A 25,276-nucleotide genomic window follows, 5' to 3' on the forward strand; every position below is an offset into this window, starting at 1 on the left:
AGTGGTACCCGTACCACTAGTTGAAAAGCCCTGCTCTAATTGACAATATAAAATCCCCTCTAGTGAATCAAAACCCCAATTTTTTCAACCTTATTCTAGCTTTCTTCCTTTGCCAACTAGGCTTCCATATCAGTGCTTTTAGATTGTCAAATAAATCTCCCTCTATTCTTATATATGTTATTTGAATTAAAGGATACCATTTGATTGCCAGTTTTCTGGAAGGACTAGCTGATTTGTATTCATTAGATTGTTGCCCTGTTATTCCAGTCCCCCATGTTTGCTCTGATATATTTGTCTTCAATTCAATCTTTTCTTCTTTCTCAAATTTCTTCTGATTTGTATAGAAAAGCATTTCCATTTTCAGTGTTGTCACTTCCTTATCTGGGTTTTCCATCAGCTGTACTTGTTGGTCAGTTGAGTCCTCTGTCTTAATATTTGATTGTTCCACTTCTGTTATCTTCTGCATTGTTGGTTCTTTGGTTGTTCATCTAAGCTGGCATCTTGATCTTTTATTTTAGGTCTCATTTTATCACAAGCTGAAAGAATAGTTTCTTATATTGCTTTCAACATGGAAATAATCTTCCTGGTCTTCATCCATCTCTTTCACGTATTTGTAAACGTCTTTCTAGTAAAAGTTGTTTGTTAAGCAAAAGTCAATAAAGGTTTAAATTCACAGTTCAAGTAGGCTAATTTTACTGCCCAGCTGTTCTCTTACAATTGAGTCTCTCACAGATGGTGGCAAGGTCAGGACAGTCTTATCTATGTTCTGGGTTTTGAGCCAAGTCTGTTTTTAGGAAATAACAAATTGCCATACCAAGCTTCACCACAGGATGTCACTGGTGCCATTTAAGGTTTTTTTTAAGTCCCGAATTTTTCTAATTCTTTTTCCAGTTTTATTTCTTTTTTGTAGATAAAAACAAGAGTCTCCAGTAAAAATAGAAAAAAAATTGGTCCCCAAGTTTCAGGAACATATGACTCCAATTAGATTGAAACTGTTCTTTTTAATGCTTTGATTCCCCTGGGTAGTCAGACGCCGCTATTCTTAGAGGGTGGGATAAAAATTCCCTTCCCTCTCTCCTCACAGGGGGAAGATACTTCAAAGAGCTTTTACAGGTAGAAGGTACTTAGGGTAAAGAGAAGATAAGATTTCACCCAGTTTCATCTGCGTTGCTTTCAAGGTGCTTGGTAGTAAGTTTAATTTAGCTGTCAGCAGCTTAGTGACGAGCCATATTATTATGTCCGGTCTTTTCCCCATCAGTTTGAAGAGCTGCCATGGATCAAGCAGAAGGACTGCTGCCCTTCTGCGATCAAGTAGGCGTCCTCTCCTTGCTCGTTGCTCCTACAGGGCGACTTTCAACCCTTTCCAGGTTCCCCCAATAGGATAAAACCGGATGCTGGAGATGAAGCTTGCCTCCATGTGTCCACCAGGGTTGCGATGGCCTGAAACTTTGACTGGTTCTTGATGGCACTCTGCCATTGATTCAAAAATCCCCTGGCTGACTGCAGAGCAAGGGATTGTATCAAAACCATGAGACAAGGTTGCCAGACTGGCGGAGTACACTGAGGAGTTTCGTAATCTGGCATGCTGACTCAACAACTGGTCAAAAGACATCCTCATCAGCTGCTTCAAAGACAGTGCATCTTGAGGGGGGCCCTTGCAACCCTCCACAAGGGTATGTCCTGGCAGAGGAAGTGGTGATTGACCAAGCACTCAACAAGTACTAGGTGGCGCGGTCATGGAAGAAATCACCCCAGGAGAAGAGGAAAGCAGTCAAGCCACAAGCTCTGCAAGTTCGCTCCACTGCTTGTTTCAAGTGCAGCCAAGAAGGGCACAGGGTGGCAGAGTGCAAAACCACCCACCCAACCAAGAAAGCAAACCCCAGCCCTGTGGAGAAGACCACCAAAGCTCTGTCATGTGCCAGAGACTGTGCTAAAGAAAGTGAAGGTCATCGAGTTCATCCGATCGCCAAAACAGGCTGAGGAAATTCCAACTCCACCAGACAGTGGCCAGGAGTTGACCAACACCAACTCCAATGACAATCCCCTGGTAAGTGGACCGATTATACCTATAACAATCTCCATGGAATTGACCTTTTGAGAATTGGGATTAAAAGCCAATTTAAGGGCCCTATTAGATTCAGGTTGCACCAGGTGCCTGGCAAACCTAGCACTAGTCAAAATACTCTGGATCTGGCTGAAGCGGCTAAAAGTTCCAATTGCTTTTTGCTAGCTATATGGTTCAGTTGCAGGGGCCATCCCAGTAGCTTTTATCACACAACCCACAGAAATACAAATGGGAGTCCATTCAGAGACTTTGAGCTTCATAGTGGCACCCGGGATGGAACCACCCCTAGTGCTAGGGTTAGCTTGGCTAAAGAAATGGAACCCTACATGAACTGTAGGAGGAGGCTATTAAAAATGCAAACAGGCTGCCCCTCCCAGAAGTGGGGGAAGATTCAGAAGGCAACTAGATAAGTTAAGATAAGATGACCTTTATTGTCATTTTTTTAATGTGGGCATAATGGCACACATTAAAAATGAAATTTAGTTGCCTGCTCTCAAAGTGAAACACATACATGGCACACACCTAACTATACTATATACACATATGTATATACATATACATAACAAATAAATATTAAATATTAAATACTGTCCATCTTAAATATATAACGGAAGGAGGAAGCTTGAGAGTTTACAAGGTTAATACTGTATGGAATGAAACTATGGCTGAATCTGGATGTTCTGCTACGGATACCACGAAGCCTCCTCCCAGAAGGTAACAAGGAAAACAGTTTGTAAAGAGGATGTGTAGTGTCCCAGATAATCTTATGGACCCTGCTCAGGCAACGCTTCTGTGCTATGTCCTGTATGGATGGGAAGGAACTGCTAATGATCTTTTCAGCCATCCTCATCATTCTCTGCACTGCGTTCCTGTCTGTAGTAGTAATGCTTCCAAACCAGACTGTGATGCTGTATGACAGGATGGTCTCGATCATTCCCCTGTAGAAAGTGGTCAGGACAGGGGAAAGAAGATTGCTTTTCTCATGCGACGCAGAAAATGCAGGCGCTGCTGTGCCCGCTTCACCAGTTTCTCACTGTTGAGCAACCAAGCCAGCCTACTCATTAGCTGCACACCCAGGAATTTGATGCTGTTAACCATCTCCACAGGTGAATCATTTATGCACAGAGAAGTATGGCTGTGTCTGCTTTTTCTGAAATCGACAATGATCTCTTTGGTTTTTCTGGTATTTAAAAGTAGGCTGTTTTCCTTACACCAGTTCACCAACCCCTCAACCTCCTTGCAGTAAGCTTCCACACTGTCATCATGAATAAGGCCCACTACTGTTGTATCATCTGCGAACTTCACAATATGGTTGGTGGTAAACCTAGCACAACAGTCATGGGTCAACAGGGTGAACAGCAGTGGACTTAGGACGCAGCCCTGAGGAGAACCTGTGCTCAAGAAAATGGTATTAGAGCTATTTGTTCCAACTTGCACATATTGGGGCCTGTTGGTAAGAAAATCAAGAATCCAGTTGCACAAAGGAGTGTTTAAGCCTAGAAGACACAGTTTGTCTACTAGATGCTGGGCAATGATTGTGTTTAATGCCAAACTGAAGTCGACAAACAACAAACGCACGTGAGTATTTCTTTCCTCTAAGTGCTTCAAGCTCAGATGGAGAATGGAAGAAATAGCATCCTCCGTAGAATGATTTGGTTGGTAGGCAAACTGAAGCGGGTAAAATGCTGGCGGGGAGCTGGATACAATAATGTCTTTTATCAGCTTCTCAAAACATTTTAAGGAGCCTTGGTGGAGCAGTGGGCTAATGCCTCCTTAAGTAACACCAGCTGCCTGCAATTAGTGCAGGTTCGCATCCCACCAGGCTCAAGGTTGACTCAGCCTTCCATCCTTCCAAGGTAGGTAAAATGAGGACCCAGATTGTTGGGGGCAATAAGCTGACTTTGTAATAATGCCACTTGGGGGCCCCCGAAAGCCCTAATAAGCAGGCATATACATAGAATGAAGGCTATTGCTAAGCACATTGGTTTGTGCTTAAATTGTAAGCCGCCCTGAGTCTTCGGAGAAGGGCAGGATATAAATGGGATTAAAATAAAAATAAAATAAAATAAATTTCATAATGGTGGATGTCAGTGCAACCAGACATAATCATCGAGGCCTGTAATTGTGGACTTTTTTGGCATTGGCAAGATGATGGCCATCTTAAAGCATGATGGGACCAGTGCCTGCTGCAATGAGAGATTGAAAATATCTGTGAGCACACAAGCCAGCTCATCCTTGCATTCCCTAAGGACACGTCCAGGGATGTTATCTGGGCCTGCTGCTTTCCGAATGTTAACTTTCTGCAGTGTCTTCTGGACAGAGGTAACATCAAAGCTTAGCACTTGCTCGTCAGGATGGGGCATGAATCGGGGGCAGCCACGCATGGGAATGATCTCCCCACCATACCCAAGGAATATCAAGACTTCAGAGATGTGTTCAGTGAAAAGGAGTCAGATGAACTCACTCCCCATTGACCTATGGACTGTGCTATAGACATCTTACAGGGGGCCACATTGCCAAAACTGAAACTGTATTCAATGACCCCACAGTAACTGGAGGAACTGCAGCTGTTCATTGACAACAATCTTACCTGAGGTTTCACATAGCCTGCATGACCCCAGGTGACAGCCCTGTTCCTGTTCCAAGAAAAGACTGTAGAGGGCTTAATGCAGTGTGTGTGGAGAATATCTACCCCTTTATGAAGAATATGTTATCCCACTTGGCTAAGGGCAAAATATTTACTAAATTGGACTTGCAGGAAGCGTATTGCTGCATGAGAGTCAGGGAAAGGGGACGAGTGGTAGACCACTAGGTTGTTTCCAATTCAGAGTGTTCCCTTTTGGGCTACAGGGAGCCCCTGCTGTGTTCATGCAGTTAATTAATGAAGTTCTGCACGAGCATTTGTACAAGGGTGTGCTAGTGTACCTGGGTGACATTTTGATTTACACTGAAACATTTTGATTTACACATGAAGCTGCCAAGTTATACGCTAAAGTCTCTAAATGTGAGTTCCACCAAAGCCATATAGACTACCTGGGCTATCTCATCTCATGCAAATGGACCCCGAAAAGGTCAAAGTGGTATTGGAATGGGCTCCACCCAGCACCAGGAAGCATCTGCAAAGTTTCCTGGGTTTTCCTAACTTTTACTTGCAGTTCATCCCCTCGTTTACCCAAATAGCCCACCCTATTACAAATCTGTTAAAGACCAAAGGGGAGACAAACCTAAAACCAGTCAACCTATAAAATGGACAGTGCAATGCCTGGTGGGGAGCAAGATACCTTTCGAGGTGTGGACTGATCACAAGAATTTGGAGGCACTAAAAACCCCTCGGAAACTATCCCCAAAGCAAGTGTGATGAGCACAGTTTTTTTACCACTTTGATTTCACACTGTACTGTCTTCCAGGGGAAAATAACTTCCTAACCGATGCCCTGTCACGTATGTCTCAATAAAACTGCCCAAAAGCTGAAATAGTCAATCCGCTACTCCCATTTCACCAGCTAGCCGGTCAAGTGACTACCCAAGCACGGGGAAAGAGGAAGTCTCCAATAGACAACAGAGTGGCTGCAGCTCTTAAGGCTGCGTTGAAAGAGAACACGTGGTTTCAAAATCATGCAAATGTTTGCTTGGTCCAGAATGGACTGGCCCAGGTAAGGGTTAAGCTTTGGTTTTGTAAAGTTTTTACATTTGATAAAAAAGACAGTTCTGGGGCCATCTCTCAAGAAGGACATTGAGAGCTATGTGGCAAGCTGCCCTGTATGTGCTGTGATTAAATGAAGACAGGGGAAAACTCCAGGACTTCTCCAAATTGTAGCTGAACCTTCAGCACTCTGGAGAGAAATTTCTATGGATTTCATTGTGGAATTCCCAGAAAGCTCAAGCAACACCATTATATGGCTTGTAACCGATTTATTTTCTAAACAAGTACACTTTGTTCCATGTCCAAAAATCCCACCAGTGCAGGGGCTAGCCAAATTATTTTGCATCATGTTTACAAATTACATGGGGCACCTCAACAAATCATTTTAGATGGGGGGTGCAATTCACTTCAAAACTTACTTGGTTCCAGTCATCACCCCCAAACGAATGGGGGCTGTAAACTCAGTATTGGAACAATATCTCAGATGCTTTATTAATTATCAACAAGATGATTGGACTGACGTTGTCATTTGCAGAAGTGGCCTACAACAATTCAGTATATAGTAGCACCAGATTCACCACTTTCTGAGTGGCCATTGTCAAGACTTTACTCCTATGCCTGAACTGCCCCGATTCATGGCTTTATTAAAGAAATGGGTTTCCCAATTATGAAACACATGGCCTGTTGTGAGAAAAGTCCTTGCTATCACCCAAGAAGCTTACAAAGTTACAAAGCTCAAGCCGACAAGAAGGGAACAGAACCCAAACCATTCAGAATTGGTGATTTTGTCTACATGTTACCTCCAGTCCTTGCAACTGTCAATAAAGCTGGGACCCAGGTTCATGGGGCCTTTCCCCATTAAATGTATCATCAACCCTGTGACTGTAGAGTTAGAAGTGCCAAAATCCCTGCATAGGGTCTACCCTGGGTTCCATTGTAGTCTGTTAAAGCGTGAGGTTGTTTCTTCTATTAGACCCAGCCTTCCACCATCTCCTGCACCACTAATGGTTGAGGGGGAACAACATTTTGAAATTCGTGAGTTTTTAGATTCCCGCAGACATAAGGGAGAACTCCAGTACTTAGTCACATGGAAGGATTTCCCCAAAGGTGAAAACAAGTGGGTGAACCATTGTCACATGTTTTCATAACCAATATCCTGATAAGCCTAAATTAGTGTATATTGTAATTCCATGTTTTCTTTCTCTCCCTGTTTAGTTTTCTTCTGCAGGACTAACATCTTTCTTTTGGGGGGCACCATGCAGGTGTCCTGTCATTCTGTTAGAGGGAGGGGGAGGAAGGTTTCTGGCATTCTTTGCATGCTTTCGCTTTTGATGTAATTGCTTGGGAATTAAGGAGGGGGACTATCTTAGGAGAAGAAACAGATTTCTTCCCAGCTGGTTCCAGCCTGGTTCCAAGGCTGTCGTGCCCTGAGAGTGCCCTGTTATCTACCCAACACCTCAGTGTTCTCATAGCTTCTCTATGGCATCATATTGGCTGCTGGTGGACTGGTCGGGGGCTGGATTTGGGGGAGATGAATAGTTTTGCGCTTTGTATGGGACCTTCAAATTCCACCTGCATCCACCATCTCTCAGTAAACGTTTTGATTAACCGTAATGGAGTGAAGAGTTTCCTGAGGGACCAGCTGGGAGAGGTCTTTACACCCTGATTTTCAATGAATTGTAAGGCAACATTGTTCAAATGAATAGGAAAAGAACAAAGCTGTTAGGCAAGAGCAAGTTCACTCACTCAAAGTTCAGTCATGCCACAAAACTTTTGACTGCAAGAAAAGAAGGAAAATGCAGAGGCTAGCAACAAAATTCATGCCAAAATAACAAAGAACATGCCATATATCTAGCTGTTGCCACCATTATACCTTCTGTTGACAAAAACAAATGAGGGATGCGAATAACAGATTAAATGAAACCAGAACAGGAAATAGAGTTAGATCAAGTGTTAAGGTGCTTCTTTTGTTGGAGATTTTAAGAATATCTTTCTGAGACAGTCCTCATGATAAATGCCTTATTTCCCTAAAGAACAGAAATTTATGTAGAAATCGTTTTTTTTGTTTCCATGCAGTAAAGCTAAAGATGCACTGCTAAAAATGCAGAGAGAGCGTGACTTCCATAGAATGCATCATAAAAGAGTAGTCCAGGAAAAGAACAGACTCATTAATGACATTAAAAGGTAAATAAATACAAATATATTTGATACTAGTTGCAACTGCTGCTTTTTGTATATAGTTTTCTTAACTGATACAGTTTATATAATACATCTATATGGAATACTCCTAAACTTCAAGATCATTCTCTTGCTGAGGCATAGCTAACAATGTTTTATCTATGCTGATCAACAAATGGGAGATGAAAGCTTCTTTCTAAGAAAATTCTTGGTGCTTAGAATCTTATTCAATACTTGTGTTAACAATTTAATTAAAATTTCTGGAAAGGTTGTGCAATATATTAGATGCTATAATGTCCTGGAACTTGGTTCTGTTTCTATTTTTTAAAATTATATCTTTATTAAGAACTACTTTTTGTTGATCTAAGAGGTTTATGAGTAATATTTTATTCAAATGCTCTTTAGTCTTTTCTGGACTAAATGTTGCTCACTATAGAATCTTTAATAGTATATAACAAATTGCTTCATCATGTATATTGCAGAAACATGTTTGTTCCATCCCAAATACAGGTAACAGTTATTTTGTCTTGCTCCTTTTCATTGGGAAGGAATAATTTATGTGACATTGCCTTTTTCAAAATATTTCTGTTTGACAAAATTCAGCTTCTCATGGATCTCATTTAGTTCCATTAAATCTATTTGATTATAAATTTATTTCATTTTTTAAATACATGATTGTTTCTTAATTCTAGTTGCTTCAGTTCTTTCATAGTATATCCTGATTTTGTTTGGCTTTCTTTCTGTTTAAAAGAGATACACATCCTTTTATAAGTGCTTTGTTGCAGTGCTATCCTGTAGATAAAAAAGAAATATTAAATTAACTTAAATTGGTTTGGAAGCTTTTAATTCTTGTCATTTCAATTTCATATCAACTTGATGTCATGGTTCTGACTAACGAGACAGATCAAAGAACAGTCCAGCATTCTTTTATTCTAAAAAGTCTATAATAATGAGAACGAAGTATCGGCACTCATGGATGGATGCCAGAATCTGAAATCTCCTCTCCTAAACACATCACATCGTGCACATTTCCCTCCCTTAATTACATGTCATAAATCACATTATCAAATTAGTTTAACATGTAAAGTTTCACTTCCTTTCTGTAGCATGCCAATCTTATCAAAACAACTGGGTTAACCTTCCCTCCCTTCATTGATTCAAAGCAAAACAGTTAGAAGGAAAAAAAGTGCCTCTTATGTTGTCAGAGCAAAAACATCCAATGTTTGCAGCGTTGACACTTGTACTAATATAAATTTGTTAAATTTCCACCTGTTCAGTCTGGAGGTTTCTTTGTTTAATCTTAATTAATAATTCTAATAATTAATCTTTATTAGAATAATATTATGTGTTTGTAAAACTGCTACTATTACATGGATAGGATTAGTTAACAATGTATTAGAAATTCAGCACATGCCTCTTCACATTATGAACTAAAGAGCAGTATAAAAGTTATTTCCCGGAAAGGTATTTACATTCAAATACATTGAAAAAAGATAGTAATAATATATAAAGTAAAACATTATGGGAAAGTTTCCCAGAGTTCCTTTTAGATAAAGTGGATTTGTCCATGTTTCAGAAGGAAAACACACCAAGAATCAGAATACCTTTGCACCATAAAAAGAGACTGAAAAAATATTTCATAGATCTTTACTTTGTTATTATTTGGGGCATAAATTGTATCGATTGTTGTTTTCTCAAATTCAGCCTGAAAACATAAATTTCCCTGGTTCATCTTGAGTTTTGTTTCAAATTCCAAATTCAAATATTCAGATAAATAGCTTCGTATCTGCCTGAGACCACAAATGTATGATCAATATTTTCATTCTGACAGCTTTACGGGAGTCTTGAATACGTGCATTTTCCTTTCAGAGTTTCAAAATGTTATTTTTCCTTTTAAATTATTTATTTGTACTATTAATATTGAGAAATAGTTTAAGAAGAAATAACATGCTTTGTACAACTTGGTTTTCTATCTGTTCTCTGCCTTTACTACCTTACTCTCTCAAAGCCAGTGATTGGAATATTCCATTGGCATCATCCGTGGAATATACAAAAACTTTGCCATTACCCATAAAGGCCTATAGATGAAAGAGAATAGACATCCATATCAGATCTTTTTTTTTTGAGCCACTGTCAAAAATTTAATGTTTCCCTTCTTTCTAAGAATATCTGGAGGTACTTTTGATAGAATCTCAATTATTCTGTTTCTGAATTTTAAGGGAGTATTTCTTCTTTTTTATTCTAGTATTGCTTCTTTTGTCTTGAAATAAAATAAAATAAAATAAAATAAAGCAGGTTGATTGTAAGAAATGTAGAATCTCTTCTGCTTTTTAAATCCCTTCCTTATAATGTCATCTATTTATTTTTGATAGCTAAAAATAATTTTTGCACCCAGAAACAAAAATTCAATCTCAATATTGTAATGTATAAATGCAGATAATACAAGAAAAAAAGATTGCAAGGCAAGAGGCTAGCCTTAAACTCTTAAAAGAAAACATTTAACTATTGTTGATCTTTATACTAAACATCTAGGTAATTTCCCAGTCTAAATCTCTTAATCTATGTTTTGTTTCAAAGTTGAAAACCTTGAGTAGATAGTTCCTTATGTTGGACTTCCCTCTTGTGGATAGAAAAATCCAATAAAGTTCATTAAAAAGAGGAATATGTTAAAAGTCCCTGTAAACCTTTAAGATAAACTACGTATTTATAGAAATATAAATCCAGAATAATACAGATAGGCTAATAATCGGAATCAGTTCTTTCCAGACATTGAATAATATTGAATATGCAGTTTTTGAACCAAATCTCTTTGGGTTTCTCACAAAGAGCTAAAATAATAGGTCACCACCTGCTGTAAAATCATAAATGGAGAGAAACATGTAAAACTCCTACAAGATGTTGTAATTTTGTGGATTTGCCTATTTGGACAACCCCTCAGAACAAAATAAGTCATTATGAATATTTTTTTCAATAGTACAGAAAGGGGAAATTTAAAAAGATATCTCCACCAAAGAAATACCATTGCCTCCCTAATGAGCTGCCAACTTGTTTTCAAAACAACAAACTTGTGGTCATAGATAAGGATAAGATATTACATGCTATAAAGATAAAAGAATGGCAACCAATAGTATATAAAATGTAATATTATTATATAAGCTATTATAGTTCTAAATTCTGTGCATAAAATTATAAAGGTGATATTAAATTCTAAGTTAAAAAGTATAGGTTGCAAGATACAGTAATACAAATGTTGATGATAAAAATTAATCAATTATATATCCAAAGCCTAATAGAGATTCAATTTAGCTCAGTTTTTAAAAAGTGAACCTGAGTGAATTCTGAGTAATATCTCAGAATTTTCAGTTTACCAATTCCTCCCCTTAATTTCAGTCATACTTTCCAAAGGCTGGATGAAGTCTTTCAAAAGACCAGTAGGGTAGGCACATTTGAATCTCTGGGAGGACCTCATTCCTTTACCCTATTCCAGGGGATAGGTGCTGCTATGCAGAAGGCATATTTCTAGGGTTCTGACAGATGACATTGTTTAATTGAAGGAACCTGGAGACAGCTAACCCTGTCAGGTGCAGTCAGCAGGACAGATACTATGGAAGATAGGTGGTCTCTCAAGTAACCAGGTCTTGTGCCAGTAGGGCTTTAGTAATGACCAGCACCTTGAATCGCACCAAGAAGCAAACTGACATCCAATGCAGCTTACAAAGCAGAAGTGTTACACGGGCATACCAAGGGATATCCATCTCTGGTGCATTCTGGACCAGTTGAAACTGCTGGTTAGTATTCTAGGATAGCCCCATGTAGAGTGGTTTGCAGTACAGGTAGTCCTTAAGTTACAATTAAAACCAGAAGTTTGGTTGCCAAACAAGATGGGTGTTAAGTGAGTCATACCAATTTTATGACCTTTTTTGCCATGGTTGTTAAGCAAATCATTGCAGTTAAGTGAATCATGTAGTTATTAAGCAAATCTGGCTTCCTCCATTGACTTTGCTTGTTGGAAGCCAGCTGGGAAGGTTGCAAATGCCAATCAGGTGACTCCGAGATGCTGCAACCCTTGTAAATACATTCTGGTTGCCATATGCCCAAATTTTGACCACATGATCATGGGGAAGCTGTGGTGGTCATAAGTGTAAAGAACAATTGTTATTCACTTTTTTGAATTCTGTTGTAACTTTGAATGGTCACTAAACAAATGGTTGTAAATTGTACTCAAGCCCTGAGGTGACCAGGGCATTTGTGACTGTCTGAAAGGCTCTTCAAACAAAGAAAGGATGCAACTAGTGCATCAGATGAAGCTATGACTTTGCATTTGTTGATTTACATCTGACAAAGTTGAATTATGGAATATTTGTTACAAGAATAAAATTGAAAATTGGTTAATGAACAAAACTGATATATGATGGAAGTACAGAATGTATGGAAGTAAACGGAATGCTTAGCAAATGGTTTAACATTGAGCAGCAAGAGAAAGCTATACAATGTCACATTAGTTGTTTGCTGAATTTATACATATATAAGAATATGGTAAATGTATATTAGTTAGGTATATAGACATTTCAATGCCCTCAGTATACATAATACCTCAAAATGATGGCACATATGCCTACCAAATTTCAATTTATTATACTCTTATATATTTATTTACTGTGTGTAGTATGGTATGTACCATATAACATCAGAATATATAATATCATATATTTTTTATTTTATTTTATTAGATTTATATACCGCCCTTTCCCGAAGGACTCAGGGCGGTTTACAGGGCATTTTAAAATCACATCAATACAAAATACAAAAGTTAAAAGACTATTAAAAAGATTAAATTATCCCTGAAAATAGAACCCCAGTTAAAATTCTCAACCTGGGCCAGAGAGCTCAAAGAGCCAAGTCTTCAGGTCCCAGTGGAATGAACGCAGGTCAGGGGCAGTCCTGAGCTCCACGGGCAGCTGGTTCCAGAGGGCAGGCGCACCCACAGAGAAGGCCCTCCCCCTGGGTGTTATCCGCCGGCAATCTTTTACCAGTGGCATCCTGAGAAGACCCTCCCTGTGCGAGTGCACTGGACGAAGGGAACTTGATGCTGGCAGCAGGTGTTCCCTCAAATATCCCAGACCCAAGCCATTTAGGGCTTTATAGGTCATCACCAACACCTTGAATCTCACCTGGAGGGCAACCGGAAGCCAATGCAGCTCACAGAGTAGAGGTGTTACATGAGAGTATCGGGAAACCCCCATCACAACTCGCGCGGCCGCATTCTGCATCAGTTGCAGCCTCCGAGTGGTCCTCAAGGGCAGCCCCATGTAGAGAGCATTGCAGTAGTCTAAACGGGAGGTCACGAGAGCATGAGTCAGGGGCCTCCAGCATAAGCCCAACAAGAGGCCCCTGATCAAGTTCTTAGCTAAGTTTTTTGTGGGGTTAGGGAGGGGGGAGGGAGAAGACTATGGTTGCGCGGGAAAGGCACGCCTCCCAGCCACCATAACACATGCCAGGCCCACGACCGTTCGCGACGGCGTACAACGAGGACCAGTCGCCGATAACACCCAGTGGCGTACTGACAAACATCCCATCCCTAGGATGGTGGGGAATGGCAGAAGGTGCACAGACAGAGGGCCATATCGTCACCGGGAGTGTCATCTCCGCTCTGTAAAAGCGGTGAGACGCTCCGACCCTCTGTTCTCCCCCGGAGGACCCGGGAGCAAAGGTGCGCCCCCTCCCATGCTAAGGCTGGTCTACCTGAATGCAAGGTCCGTAGCTAACAAAGCTCACCTCATTCGTGACCTAGTGGAGAGCGAGCATGCGGACCTGGCTTGCATCACGGAAACCTGGCTGGGCCCAGAGGGTGGTGTTCCTCTGGTTGACCTCTGCCCGCCAGGTTTCCAGGTGCTGCACCAGCCTCGGGCTCATGGGAGGGGTGGGGGAGTGGCAGTTATCATCAGGGAATCCCTTAGCCCGCGAGAGACCACCGTCCCTCAGATGGTCGGGTGTGAGTCTCTCCTACTGAGATACGGCCCAGGGGCGCAGTTGGGCCTGCTGCTGGCGTACCTACCACCTAATCGTGCAGCGGCGGCCCTGCCCGAGCTACTCGATGCCCTCTCAGGGTTGGTGGTTGAATTCCCAAGACTCATGGTCTTGGGCGACTTTAATCTACCGTCCCTGGGAGGATCGTCCGAACTGGCTCGGGAGTTCATGGCTTCCATGGCGGCCATGGACCTGTCGCAAATAATTTCTGGACCGACTCATGAGAGAGGCCACACCCCAGACTTGGTGTTCTTGTCTGGACGGTGGCGTGATGATTTCGGTGGGGGTACCACAACTATTACGCCCCTGTCATGGACCGATCACCTCCTGCGGCTAGACTTCCCCCTTGCCACCCCCCACCGTGGGTGCACGGTGCCAGTCAGATGGTACCGCCCTAGGCGCCTAATGGACCCTGATAAGTTCCAGGCAGCGCTTAGGGACACGCATGCACTCCCTGCTCACAGCTCGGCGGATGCCTTAGTGGAAGCCTGGGAAAAGGCAGCCACGGAGGCTCTGGACCGAGTTGTACCCTTGCGGCCTCTGACCCGGCGCAGATCCCAGCGAGCCCCATGGTTCACCGAGGAGCTCCGGGAGATGAAGCGTCGGAGACGGGGCCTAGAGAGCCGTTGGAGATCCAGCCGATCCGAATCCGACCGATTGCGACTAAGAATCCTCACCAGGTCTTATCTCGCTGCGATAAGGGTGGCAAAATCCAACTATTTTTCCACCCTCATCGCGTCCGCAGATAATCGCCCGGCTGCCTTGTTCAGGGTGACTCGCTCCCTATTAAACCAAGAGGTGAGGGAGGAACCCTTGCAGGGTCGAGCCGAGGAATTCGGTCAATATCTGCTGGATAAAATTGCTCGGATTCGAACTGGCCTGGACTCCAACTGGGCTGAGATGGAAGAACAAGACATGGACAGTCTTGTCGATGTCATCTGGGAAGAATTTGATCCTGTAACTCCTAAGGAAGTGGACAGGATTATGAGAAGGTTGAGCTCCTCCACATGCTTACTGGACCCGTGCCCTTCCTGGCTGGCCTATGCTGCTCGAGAGGGGACACGTGGCTGGTTTCTAGCGGTCATCTCTGCTTCTCTGAGTGAGGGTCACTTCCCCACTGCCTTGAAGGAGGCGGTGGTGAGACCTCTCCTCAAGAAGCCCACCTTGGACCCATCCTCTTTGAATAACTTTCGTCCAGTCTCCAATCTTCGCTTCCTCGCGAAGGTTGTTGAGAGCGTGGTGGCGCACCAACTTCCTCAGATCCTGGATGAAGCGGTTTATCTAGACCCGTACCAATCGGGTTTCAGGCCGGGCTACAGCACGGAGACGGCATTGGTCGCTCTGATGAATGATCTCTGGAGAGCCCGGGACAGGGGCCATTCCTCTGTCCTAGTCTTATTAGACCTCTCGGCGGCTTTCGATACCATCGACCATGGTATCTTGCTGCGACGCCTCAGGGGACTGGGAGTGGGAGGCACGGTTCTGCGTTGGTTCTCCTCCTTTCTCCAGGGTCGCTCGCAGTCGGTGCTGACAGGGGGACAGAGGTCGACCCCGAGGCCTCTCGCTTGCGGAGTCCCTCAGGGGTCGGTCCTCTCGCCTCTCCTGTTCAACATCTACATGAAACCGCTGGGTGAGATCATTCGCAGTTTTGGAGTAGGGTACCATCAGTATGCTGATGACACCCAGCTTTTCATCTCAACTCCAAACAATATCAGTGATGCCCTAGACGTGATGTCCCGCTGCCTGAAAGCGGTCCGGGAATGGATGGGGAGGAACAGGCTTCAACTGAACCCGGACAAGACTGAATGGCTGTACGTTCCGGCAAACCAGGATATTCAGAATGTCCCATCGCTTAACATCGGGGACATGTTACTACCCCCTGTTGATAGGGCCCGCAACCTGGGTGTCCTCCTAGACTCGCAGCTCTCCCTAGAAGACCACATAGGAGCTGTGACCAAGGGGGCCTTCTCCCGGGTACGACTAGTTCGCCAACTACGGCCTTATCTGGACCTGGATTCCTTACGTACAGTCACCCATGCCCTTGTGACCTCTCGCCTAGACTATTGCAACGCTCTCTACATGGGGCTGCCCTTGAGATCCACTCGGAAGCTTCAGCTGGTGCAAAGTGCAGCGGCACGGACACTCTTGGGAGCCTCCCGATACTCCCATATCACACCTCTCCTCCGTGCGCTGCACTGGCTTCCAGTTGCCTTCCGTGTGAAGTTCAAGGTGCTAACAATGACATACAAAGCCCTACATGGCATGGGTCCGGACTACCTACGGGAGCACCTTCTGCCGATGTCAGCACCCCACCATCCTGTGCGCTCCCACAGAGAGGGCCTCCTCAGGGTGCCACCGCTCAAGGAATGTCGGCTGGTGGCCCCCAGGGGGAGGGCATTCTCAGTGGGTGCGCCAGCCCTCTGGAACAGCTTACCAACCGAAATCCGGATGGCCCCCGACCTCCGTACCTTCCGACGCGACTTAAAAACTTTCCTATTCCAGCAGTCCGGCCTGGCATGATAGCGTTAATTGGGGTCCCAGTTTGTTTTCAATATTGTTTTTATTACTTTTTATTGTTCATCTGTAGACCTTCCTTCCTCTGTACACCGCCCCGAGTCCCTCGGGAGAAGGGCGGTTTATAAAAACTAATAAATAAATAAATAAATAAATAAATGAGTGACTGTGCGTAGGACATCTCGGTCCAGGTAGGGTTGCAACTGGTGCACCAGGCGAACCTGGGCAAAAGCCCCCCTGGTCACAGCTCCTATATGATCTTCAAAATTGAGCTGTGAGTCCATGAGGACGCCCAAGTTGCGAGCCCTATCAATGGGGGGTAACACCTCACCCCCCATCGTTAAAGGTGGAATAGTTTGGTTAGCCCGAGATGCTGATACGAAAAGCCACTCAGTCTTGGCAGGATTGAGATGAAGCCTGTTTGTCCCCATCCAGACCTGGACCGCCTCCAGGCAACGGGACATCACGGCGAGGGCATCGCTGGGTTGGCTCGGGGTGGAGAAAAAAAGTTGGGTATCATCAGCGTACTGATGATATCCCACCCCGAAACCACGAATGACCTCACCCAGCGGCTTCATATAGATGTTGAACAGGAGGAGCGAGAGAACCGACCCCTGAGGGTCTCCACAAGCGAGAGGCCTCAAGGTGGATCTCTGCCCTCCCGTCAACACCGACTGCGAGTGGCCCAGGAGATAGGAGGAGAACCACCGTAAAATGGTGCCTCCCACTCCCAGCCCCCTGAGACGCCGCAGTAGGATACCATAGTCGATGGTATTGAAAGCCGCTGAGAGATCTAATAGGACTAGGACAGAGGAACAACCCCTGTCCCGAGCCTGCCAGAGATCATTTACCAGCGCAACCAATGCCGTCTCCGTGCTGTGCCCGGGCCTGAAACCCGATTGGTACGGTTCCAGATAATCAGTTTCATCCAGGAACAGAGGAAGCTGATGCGCCACCACAGTCTCAACAACCTTCGCCAGAAAGCGAAGGTTGGAGACTGGACGATAGTTATTTAAAACAGCCGGGTCCAGGGCAGGCTTTTTGAGGAGGGGTCTCACCACCGCCTCCTTCAAGGCGGCGGAGAAGACACCCTCCTTCAAAGAAGCAGTTATTACTGCCTGGAACCAGCCTCGTGTCCCCTCCCGAGCCGCATAAACCAGCCAGGAGGGGCACGGATCCAACAAACAAGTGGTGGAGCTCAGCCTCCCCATGATCCTGTCCACATCATCAGGGGAAACAGGATCGAACTCAGTCCAGATAACATGCTCAAAACCGTCCGATTCCTCCACATCAGACTCCACCCAGTCAGAGTCCAAACCGGCCCGGATCTGAGCGATTTTGTCCATCAGATGATGACTAAACTCCTTGGCCCGTCCCTGCAAGGGATCCTCCCAAACCTCCTGGTTAAGAAGGGAGCGAGTCACCCTAAACAAGGTGGCCGGGCGATTATCTGCGGACGCGATGAGGGTGGCGAAGTAGTTAGCCCTCGCCGTCCTCATCGCAGCAAGATAAGACCTTATAAAGGTTCTTAACTGCAATCGGTCAGATTCGGAACGGCTGGACCTCCAACTGCTCTCTAGACCCCGTCTCCGACGTTTCATCTCCCGGAGCTCCACAGAGAACCATGGAGCCCAACGTGATCTGCGCCAGGTCAGAGGTCGCAAGGCTACAACACAGTTGAGTGCCTCAGTGGCCGCCTTTTCCCAGGCATCCACCAAGACATCAGTTGGGCTGTGAGTGAGGGCGATAGGTATAGACCCAAGCGCCATCTGGAACCGTTCCGGGTCCATTAGGCACCTGGGGCAGAACCATCTAGTTGGTTCCGCCGCCCAGCAATGGGGGGTGGCATAACGGAAGACCAGCCGCAGGAGATGATGGTCGGACCATGACAGGGGAGTAACAACCGGTAAACCCCCTCCCAAATCATCCAACCACTGTCCAGACAGGAACACCAGGTCGAGAGTGTGACCCCCCACATGAGTCGGGCCTTGAATTACCTGAGTCAGGTCCATGGCCGTCATGGAGGCCATGAACTCCCGGGCTAGCTCTGATGACCCTCCCAGGGAAGGCAGGTTGAAGTCACCCAGCACTATGACCCTGGGGAACTCCAGCGCCAACCCTGAGAGGGTGTTGAGCAGCTCGGGCAGAGCTGTTGCCACACAGCTGGGCGCCAGGTATGTAAGCAACAAGCTCATCTGAACCCGAGAACCACATCTCAGGAGGAGGGACTCACTCCCACCAATCTGGACAATGGTGGTCTCCCGCGGACATAAAGTCTCCCTGATAACCACCGCCACCCCACCACTCCTACCCTGAGCCCGTGGTTGGTGTAGCACATGGAAACCTGGGGGGCATAACTCAATCAGAGGGACCCCTCCCTCTGAGCCCAACCAGGTTTCCGTAATGCATGCCAGATCCGCGCGTTCCTCCTCGATCAAATCTCGAACAAGGGGAGCCTTATTAACAATGGACCTGGCATTAAGGTAAACCAGCCTGAGCTCAGGGACCTGATCACCCTCACCCCCGGGCAAAAGGGTGCTAATCGGAGGGTCGGAGCGCGTCACCGCTCGCAAGCAGCGGGGGCGCGATCCCGGATGTCAATACGGCCCTCTGTGCACACATCTGCTGCCATTCCCTATCGTCGTGGGGATTTGAAGCCCCACCCCAGTACACACAGAACCAGCAGCCTCTCCCCTCAACCCTATCCCGCCGGGACCCCTCATAGGCCCAGACTAACTACTAATTAAAAATTCCCTCCCCATCCTACTATCCCTCCCCTTCCCTAACCCTTTAAAATACCCAGCTAAAAAATGTATCAGGGGCCTCTTAATGCGTCTCCACCAGAGGCCCCTAGTTAAGCCCAGCCACCTCTCGGGGTCCCAACAATTGGGCCCATCATCAAGGGAAATGATAGAAAAGGAGGCTGGTCGTATCCAGGAGGGAAAGCCCCCCTGAGGGCGTACAAGTCCAATCTAGAGTATTGTAGTCGAGCCATAAGATAATAATCATGTCCGTGTAAGCTGTTATTCACAAATGGGGACAGATGTTAATAAGATGTTAAAGTGTTAATTAAGATGGTAAAACATTTAATCCAGAACATGTCTCCATCCAGTAGTCCACCGATCCGGCTCTGCTCTTACCTGAGTCGGTCCAGACAAGAGCCCATGACTGTCCTCTCACCTAGCCATGTATATATATAAATATATACACATGCATAATAGAATACACACACATGTTGTTGGCTTAATCTGAAAATTAATTATTAAAGACAAAGATAATTGTGTTGGATATAAAAATAGAGCAGTATGTAGTTTATTGTATTTTTAAATCTATTATCATTGGAAGTATAATACAGAAATAAGGCCAGATAAAATAGAATAAATATATCAAAGTACCGGTAGGTAGGTATTTTTGATATACTGGACATAAAAATTATACCAGTGTGTTTTTAATATTACATGTTTCATTATTATTTTTTTTATTTTAATTCCATTTATATCCCGCCCTTCTCCAAAGACTCAGGGCGGCTTACAAGCTTAGCAGTAGCCTTCATTCTATGTATATGCCTGCTTATTAGGGCTTTCGCCCCCCCCCCAAGCGGCATTTTTACAAAGTCAGCTTATTGCCCCCAACAATCTGGGTCCTCATTTTACCTACCTCGGAAGGATGGAAGGCTGAGTCAACCTTGAATTATGAATTCATTTTAAAGCTTCTCTCAGATTTTAATGTATAATACAAGTCTTACTCCTCCATTAATTTTAATAAGTGTTGCTCTGATTGATATTTTTGTTGTATATCACTGAAGATGGCTTACAAATGCAGGATAAACAATATTCAGTAATTTGATGAGCTGTCAAGACCACAGTTATATTAGAGGAGATTATGAGTGAAATCATCCTTATTCTTCCCCTGATTACGTGGGGGGGGGTTTGTTATGGTTATTTTATTGGGTTTTAAAGATGTATTTTAGTATGTGGGCATTTATTTAATCTTGTTTTAACTTTTGTAATCTGTATTTTTATTCTTGCCCTGTTCACCGCCCTGAGTCCTTCGGGAGAAGGGCGGTATAGAAATAGTATTAAATAAATAAATAAATAAATAAACATGGGGAGACTTGAGAATAATATGAACTTTTATGACTACCACAATATTTATTTTCAAAAAGGGCCAATGTTCCTTCAGTGTAGTATTAAAAAATAAGTAATGATTCTGTAGCTGCAAAAAAATTCTGTTGCTTTTTTATAATAATTTTACAACTAAAACTAATACAAACTACAAAAGATAAAAAGGTAAAAAGAAAAAAAAAGAAAAAAGAAAAACAATTGAAGAAAAAAGAAAAAGAAGTAATTTTCCCCTTCCTCCCAGCAAGTATATACAACTTTAACAACTGATCAAATTATTTAAAGCATAACAAAAAATATCCCATATCTCAGCTCAATAAATCTCAATAAATATATTTATAAATCATCATCAATCACAATCAGCAAAAGTCCATTAAAGGCTACCAGAAATAACCCCATATTTATTATAAACTTAATCTAATAAACCTAAAATTTCCTTCTTTTACATTTATATCTCCTATTCAATTCTTAAACAAAATCCCCAAACCTCGTCAATCAAAATACAATAAATAAAAAACCAATAAAGGTTTTTATATAAAAGTTTCCAGAAATGATACAATAACTGTTTTAAATTTATATCGGAAAAATTTGGAAGGCAACAAATAACCTCTTTTGCATATAACTCTTTATTAATAAAACAAAACCTTAAAAGATCATCTTCCAATGTAATCAGAGTATCAGAATCCAGTTATATTTCATTTCTATCTATCTTCTCTGATTTAAAGCCAATCCTTACTATCTCCTGGATTCTGTCATACTATTAAAAGGGAGGGGGAATGCATGGGGTTTTTACTACTTTCACTTCCTTTATTCACTACAAAGTAACCTTTTGTTGATTCACTTCGGGTCTGCTAATCATAACAATGTGGCCATCTGCCTTTCATCCTATGCCCCTCTGAAACTCTCCTCTTTACCGATAGCGAAGGAAAAGGGGAGGGGGAAAGATGCAACATCTGGGATATGAGTAATAAGAGGATTGAATGATCATGCCAGAGCCGGACAGATGTTATCTTTTCTGAAGTTAATACCTAGAACTCTGCCGGTTTGAATCACCTGGAAGAACTGTGAGGTGGGATGGGGGCTGCTTGGGAACACTTTAAAATGGTGGGAGGATCCCTCAGATCCTGTCTAGCATGCCTACAGTCAATTTCTCTTAATAAAAAATTCCTGTTGGAAGAGACTGTTTCCAAGAGTTCTGCTTTCTTAAGATGTAGATTGAAGTGGGTCCTTACACAGAGGAAATAGAAAATTATCATAAATGAAACATTTATCTATGAAACATAATCTTAAAATATCATCTTACAGTCTGTTCTGTTCCAGCCTACGACCATCCCTGCTTGAATGTCAGGGACAACCCCTTTTTATAGTCAACAGGCTGGAATAATCCAACCAAATTTATTTACAAATAAATCAAAAGTTCAAACAAGAGTTAAAGCAAAAGTTCAAACAAGAGTTAAACAGGAATAACAGACCAGGACTCTAGCAGAAGATCTTCAAACGGTTGCCTTCAGCAACCAGCACCTCCCACACCTTCCCCTTTTATCAGCAGTCCCAAGATGTGGCTTCTCATTGCCTTCTCCTCCTCTCACCGAGTTCCCTCATGGCCTTTCTCTGTTCTACTCTGCTGGATTGCCTCCTGCTCTTAGCATCCCTGAACAGATCCAGCTGTGAATCATCTATGTCCAATACCTTGTTCTCACACGGCTGAGTCTGATGAGGAACATGACGGGAGGGGCCAGGCTGAGAGTCCTGCAGTGCATCAGAGCCTCCCTCTGACCCCAAAGGCTCTCCAAACCCCTCCTCCTCTTCAGAATCATCAGACTCAGCTGCTGGTATCACAGGCTGACGCTGAATTACAACACAGTCTTAGAAAAATCCATGAAAGATTACCAGAAATAACAACAACCTATCTATTTTAACTTTGGTCAAATAAGCCCTTTTAGGTTTCTTTTCCCTTACTCAATATATTGAATGCCCTGGAAGCTGGCTTGGATGACGAGGAAGAGCTGGTTTCAGAACCTTCGCTATGAGGCTTGGAATAGCATCTGGAGGACCCGTGGGACCCTGAACCAGGAGGGGGATGAGCAAGAGGAGGAAAGTTCAGGAACCTGAGAAGGGCTGGAGAACTGACTGGAAAAGCAGCTGGCTGACAAAGAAAGGGAAAGAAACACAGCTGTAACCATGAGGCTTGGAAGACCAGCCAGAATCAGGATGGAGAAGGGATGCAGCTGCAGCTGGTCAGTGGGGATGAAGAGGAACTGCCTTCTCCATTGGATCCCAGGGCACATAGGGCTGAGAAGAGGGTGGCACAATGGAAGTTTATGAAGCTAGTCATGAGGAGGCAATATTGTCCCTCCTAATGAGTTGCACCGGCTAGAAGCTATTTAGACCACCAAAGTGATACTCAGAATCAAAGTGATACTGGGAACAACTCATCTGTTTCTTGCTGTGCATTTGTTCAGCCATTGTGACTCTTGCCTTGAGAGTTAAACTGACCCTATTACAGTACTGGACTTCGAACTTTGCTTCTTGGATCTTGGATTTCAGTGTTGTGATTTGTGCTCAGACCATGGATTTGTCTTTTGACTTTGAACTTGGTGGGTGACATAATGGATTTTCTCTGTGTTTCTGGACTTGGGAATTGGACTCATTGGATTTTGTGCTGGGTCGGAGAATATTATTTGAGGCTGTTGAAGCCTCAATAAAGACTTCAAAACCTCGTGGTATGTGTGTGTGTGTGAGCAGGACAGGTCACTCCCAAATATCTTTTTTTTTAATCCCATTTATATCCCGCCCTTCTCCGAAGACTCAGGGCGGCTTACAATTTAAGCACAAACCAATGTGCTTAGCAATAGCCTTCATTCTATGTATATGCCTGCTTATTAGGGCTTTCGCCCCCCCCCCCAAGCGGCATTATTACAAAGTCAGCTTATTGCCCCCAACAATCTGGGTCCTCATTTTACCTACCTCGGAAGGATGGAAGGCTGAGTCAACCTTGAGCCTGGTGGGATGCGAACCTGCACTAATTGCAGGCAGCTGGTGTTACTTAAGGAGGCATTAGCCCACTGCTCCACCAAGGCTCTTTTTGATCTTAAGCCTTCTCAAATAATGCCATAATATATATAACTTCTTTTCATATTTTGTAAGCTCACAAAATTACCAACAAAATGTAAAGCCCATATAAAAAAGTTGTACAATCTACTCTTCCAGTCTATTATTCACATATCCTTTTTAATTATTTAAACAGCAGCCAGCTTCATTTGTCAGTTCAGTTCACTTTGTTCCATATCCTTCTTACAGCCTGTCATTTTAAAATCCACATTTAAGTCAATTTCATTCTTGTCAATTGAAATTTGTTTCTTTTCCATAACATCATCTAGTCTTTCAATAATGGCAGAAATGTTTAAAAGTATCTTCTGAATCATTTTTTACACATGTCTAACCTTCAAGTATCCAACTTATTACTTTATATTTTTTTCTGAAGATTGTAAATATCCAGTTTCTCATCAGAAGACATTTATAATTAATTTCAAACATTTATTCCAAATGTATCTGAACCTTTAGTCCATGTTTAACTTTCTAAATGCAACATTCTAAACACAAGTTTTACTGTATCCAAAAAACAATATCTTCCCAAGTCCTTAAAATCATATTTAAAACTTTCACTGAGGAGACTCAGCCAGTGAATGCTGTAGAAACTTGCCAATCTGAAGGGTAAGAAACTAGGATCAACCTTTTTGTTCTTAAAAGACTGTATTACAACTGCATTACAATGGTATCCTGCAACTTCTAGCCATTGAAGTCCTAAACTGATAGTAAAATAGTTACTGCAGCCTACTCATGAGGAGCAGCTGTCTGGGGGCACACATGGGTTGTCTCACAATCTCTCCTTTTTCTGGAGAGATTTCACTTGTTAGGATCCAGCAACCATGATCTCCATTGTAAAGCCAATCTCTTATTGGCAGGACATCTAGCTTGCTATGATGCTCACTGATCTTATCATTGACCAAAGAAGTAAATAAATAAACCTCTTGCAATGAAAATAAATACCAAATGATTTTTTATTTTCTCATATTTTGTTACTATTCTATAACCAGTTTCTTATCTATAGGCTAAAGACACACTATGCATTGTATGAGCCTATGTTAAGACAGCTGAATGAAAAGTATGAGATTCTACTAAGAGAGAAAATGCTTACAAGTTTGGAACGAGACAAAGCTGTTGGGCAGGTATGGAAACTATTTTAAATATTATAATATATTATTTAATTTAATATTTTAGTTAAAGTTTTATTCTGTGCCATTCCTCAGAATTCAAGGTGGGTCACAGATACAAACCAAAGTTAAACAATGCACACCAAAGAGTTTGTTGTTGAATGTGGCATTAAGTACGCCAAGAAGTACAGATCTTCTTTCTTTTAAATTGTAGGTTTTTCTCTTTTTCTAAAAAAGGTATGACTTGGGGAATGAGAAGAATAGTTGAAATACACAAATGACCTTTTGTTTACAATTGTAGCCTCCCAGGCCTTTATTTCTTAGTGTGAAGTGAAATTTTATAATTTGACATTTTAAAGCAGATTCTCATTAAAGGTAACAGTAATAAGCAATTATTTATTTCTTGGGTAGAACATACACATTTCTTTTCATATCTTAGTCCCTAGCATCACAACATTCATAGCTATCTACCTGTATTATTATAGATGGTGTGCTTATGTGTGTGTGTATGTATA

The 25,276-nt window shown here is 43.0% G+C and overlaps 1 protein-coding gene across 1 annotated transcript in view; it reads left to right on the top strand.

Annotated features, from left to right (window-relative positions):
* Positions 1–25,276, top strand: part of SPAG16 (sperm associated antigen 16) — a gene marked incomplete at its 5' end in the record, with an annotated part of 372,352 nt that overhangs the window by 56,890 nt on the left and 290,186 nt on the right. Inside the window, 2 exons of the mRNA XM_081312658.1 lie at positions 7,784–7,891; positions 24,659–24,776. Of these exons, the coding sequence (XP_081168784.1) occupies positions 7,784–7,891; positions 24,659–24,776 (226 nt within the window). The remainder of the gene's footprint in view (positions 1–7,783; positions 7,892–24,658; positions 24,777–25,276) is intronic.

This window comes from Vipera berus (assembly GCF_964194415.1).
Source record: "Vipera berus genome assembly, chromosome: 1".
In the NCBI taxonomy this organism is placed as follows: domain Eukaryota; kingdom Metazoa; phylum Chordata; class Lepidosauria; order Squamata; family Viperidae; genus Vipera; species Vipera berus.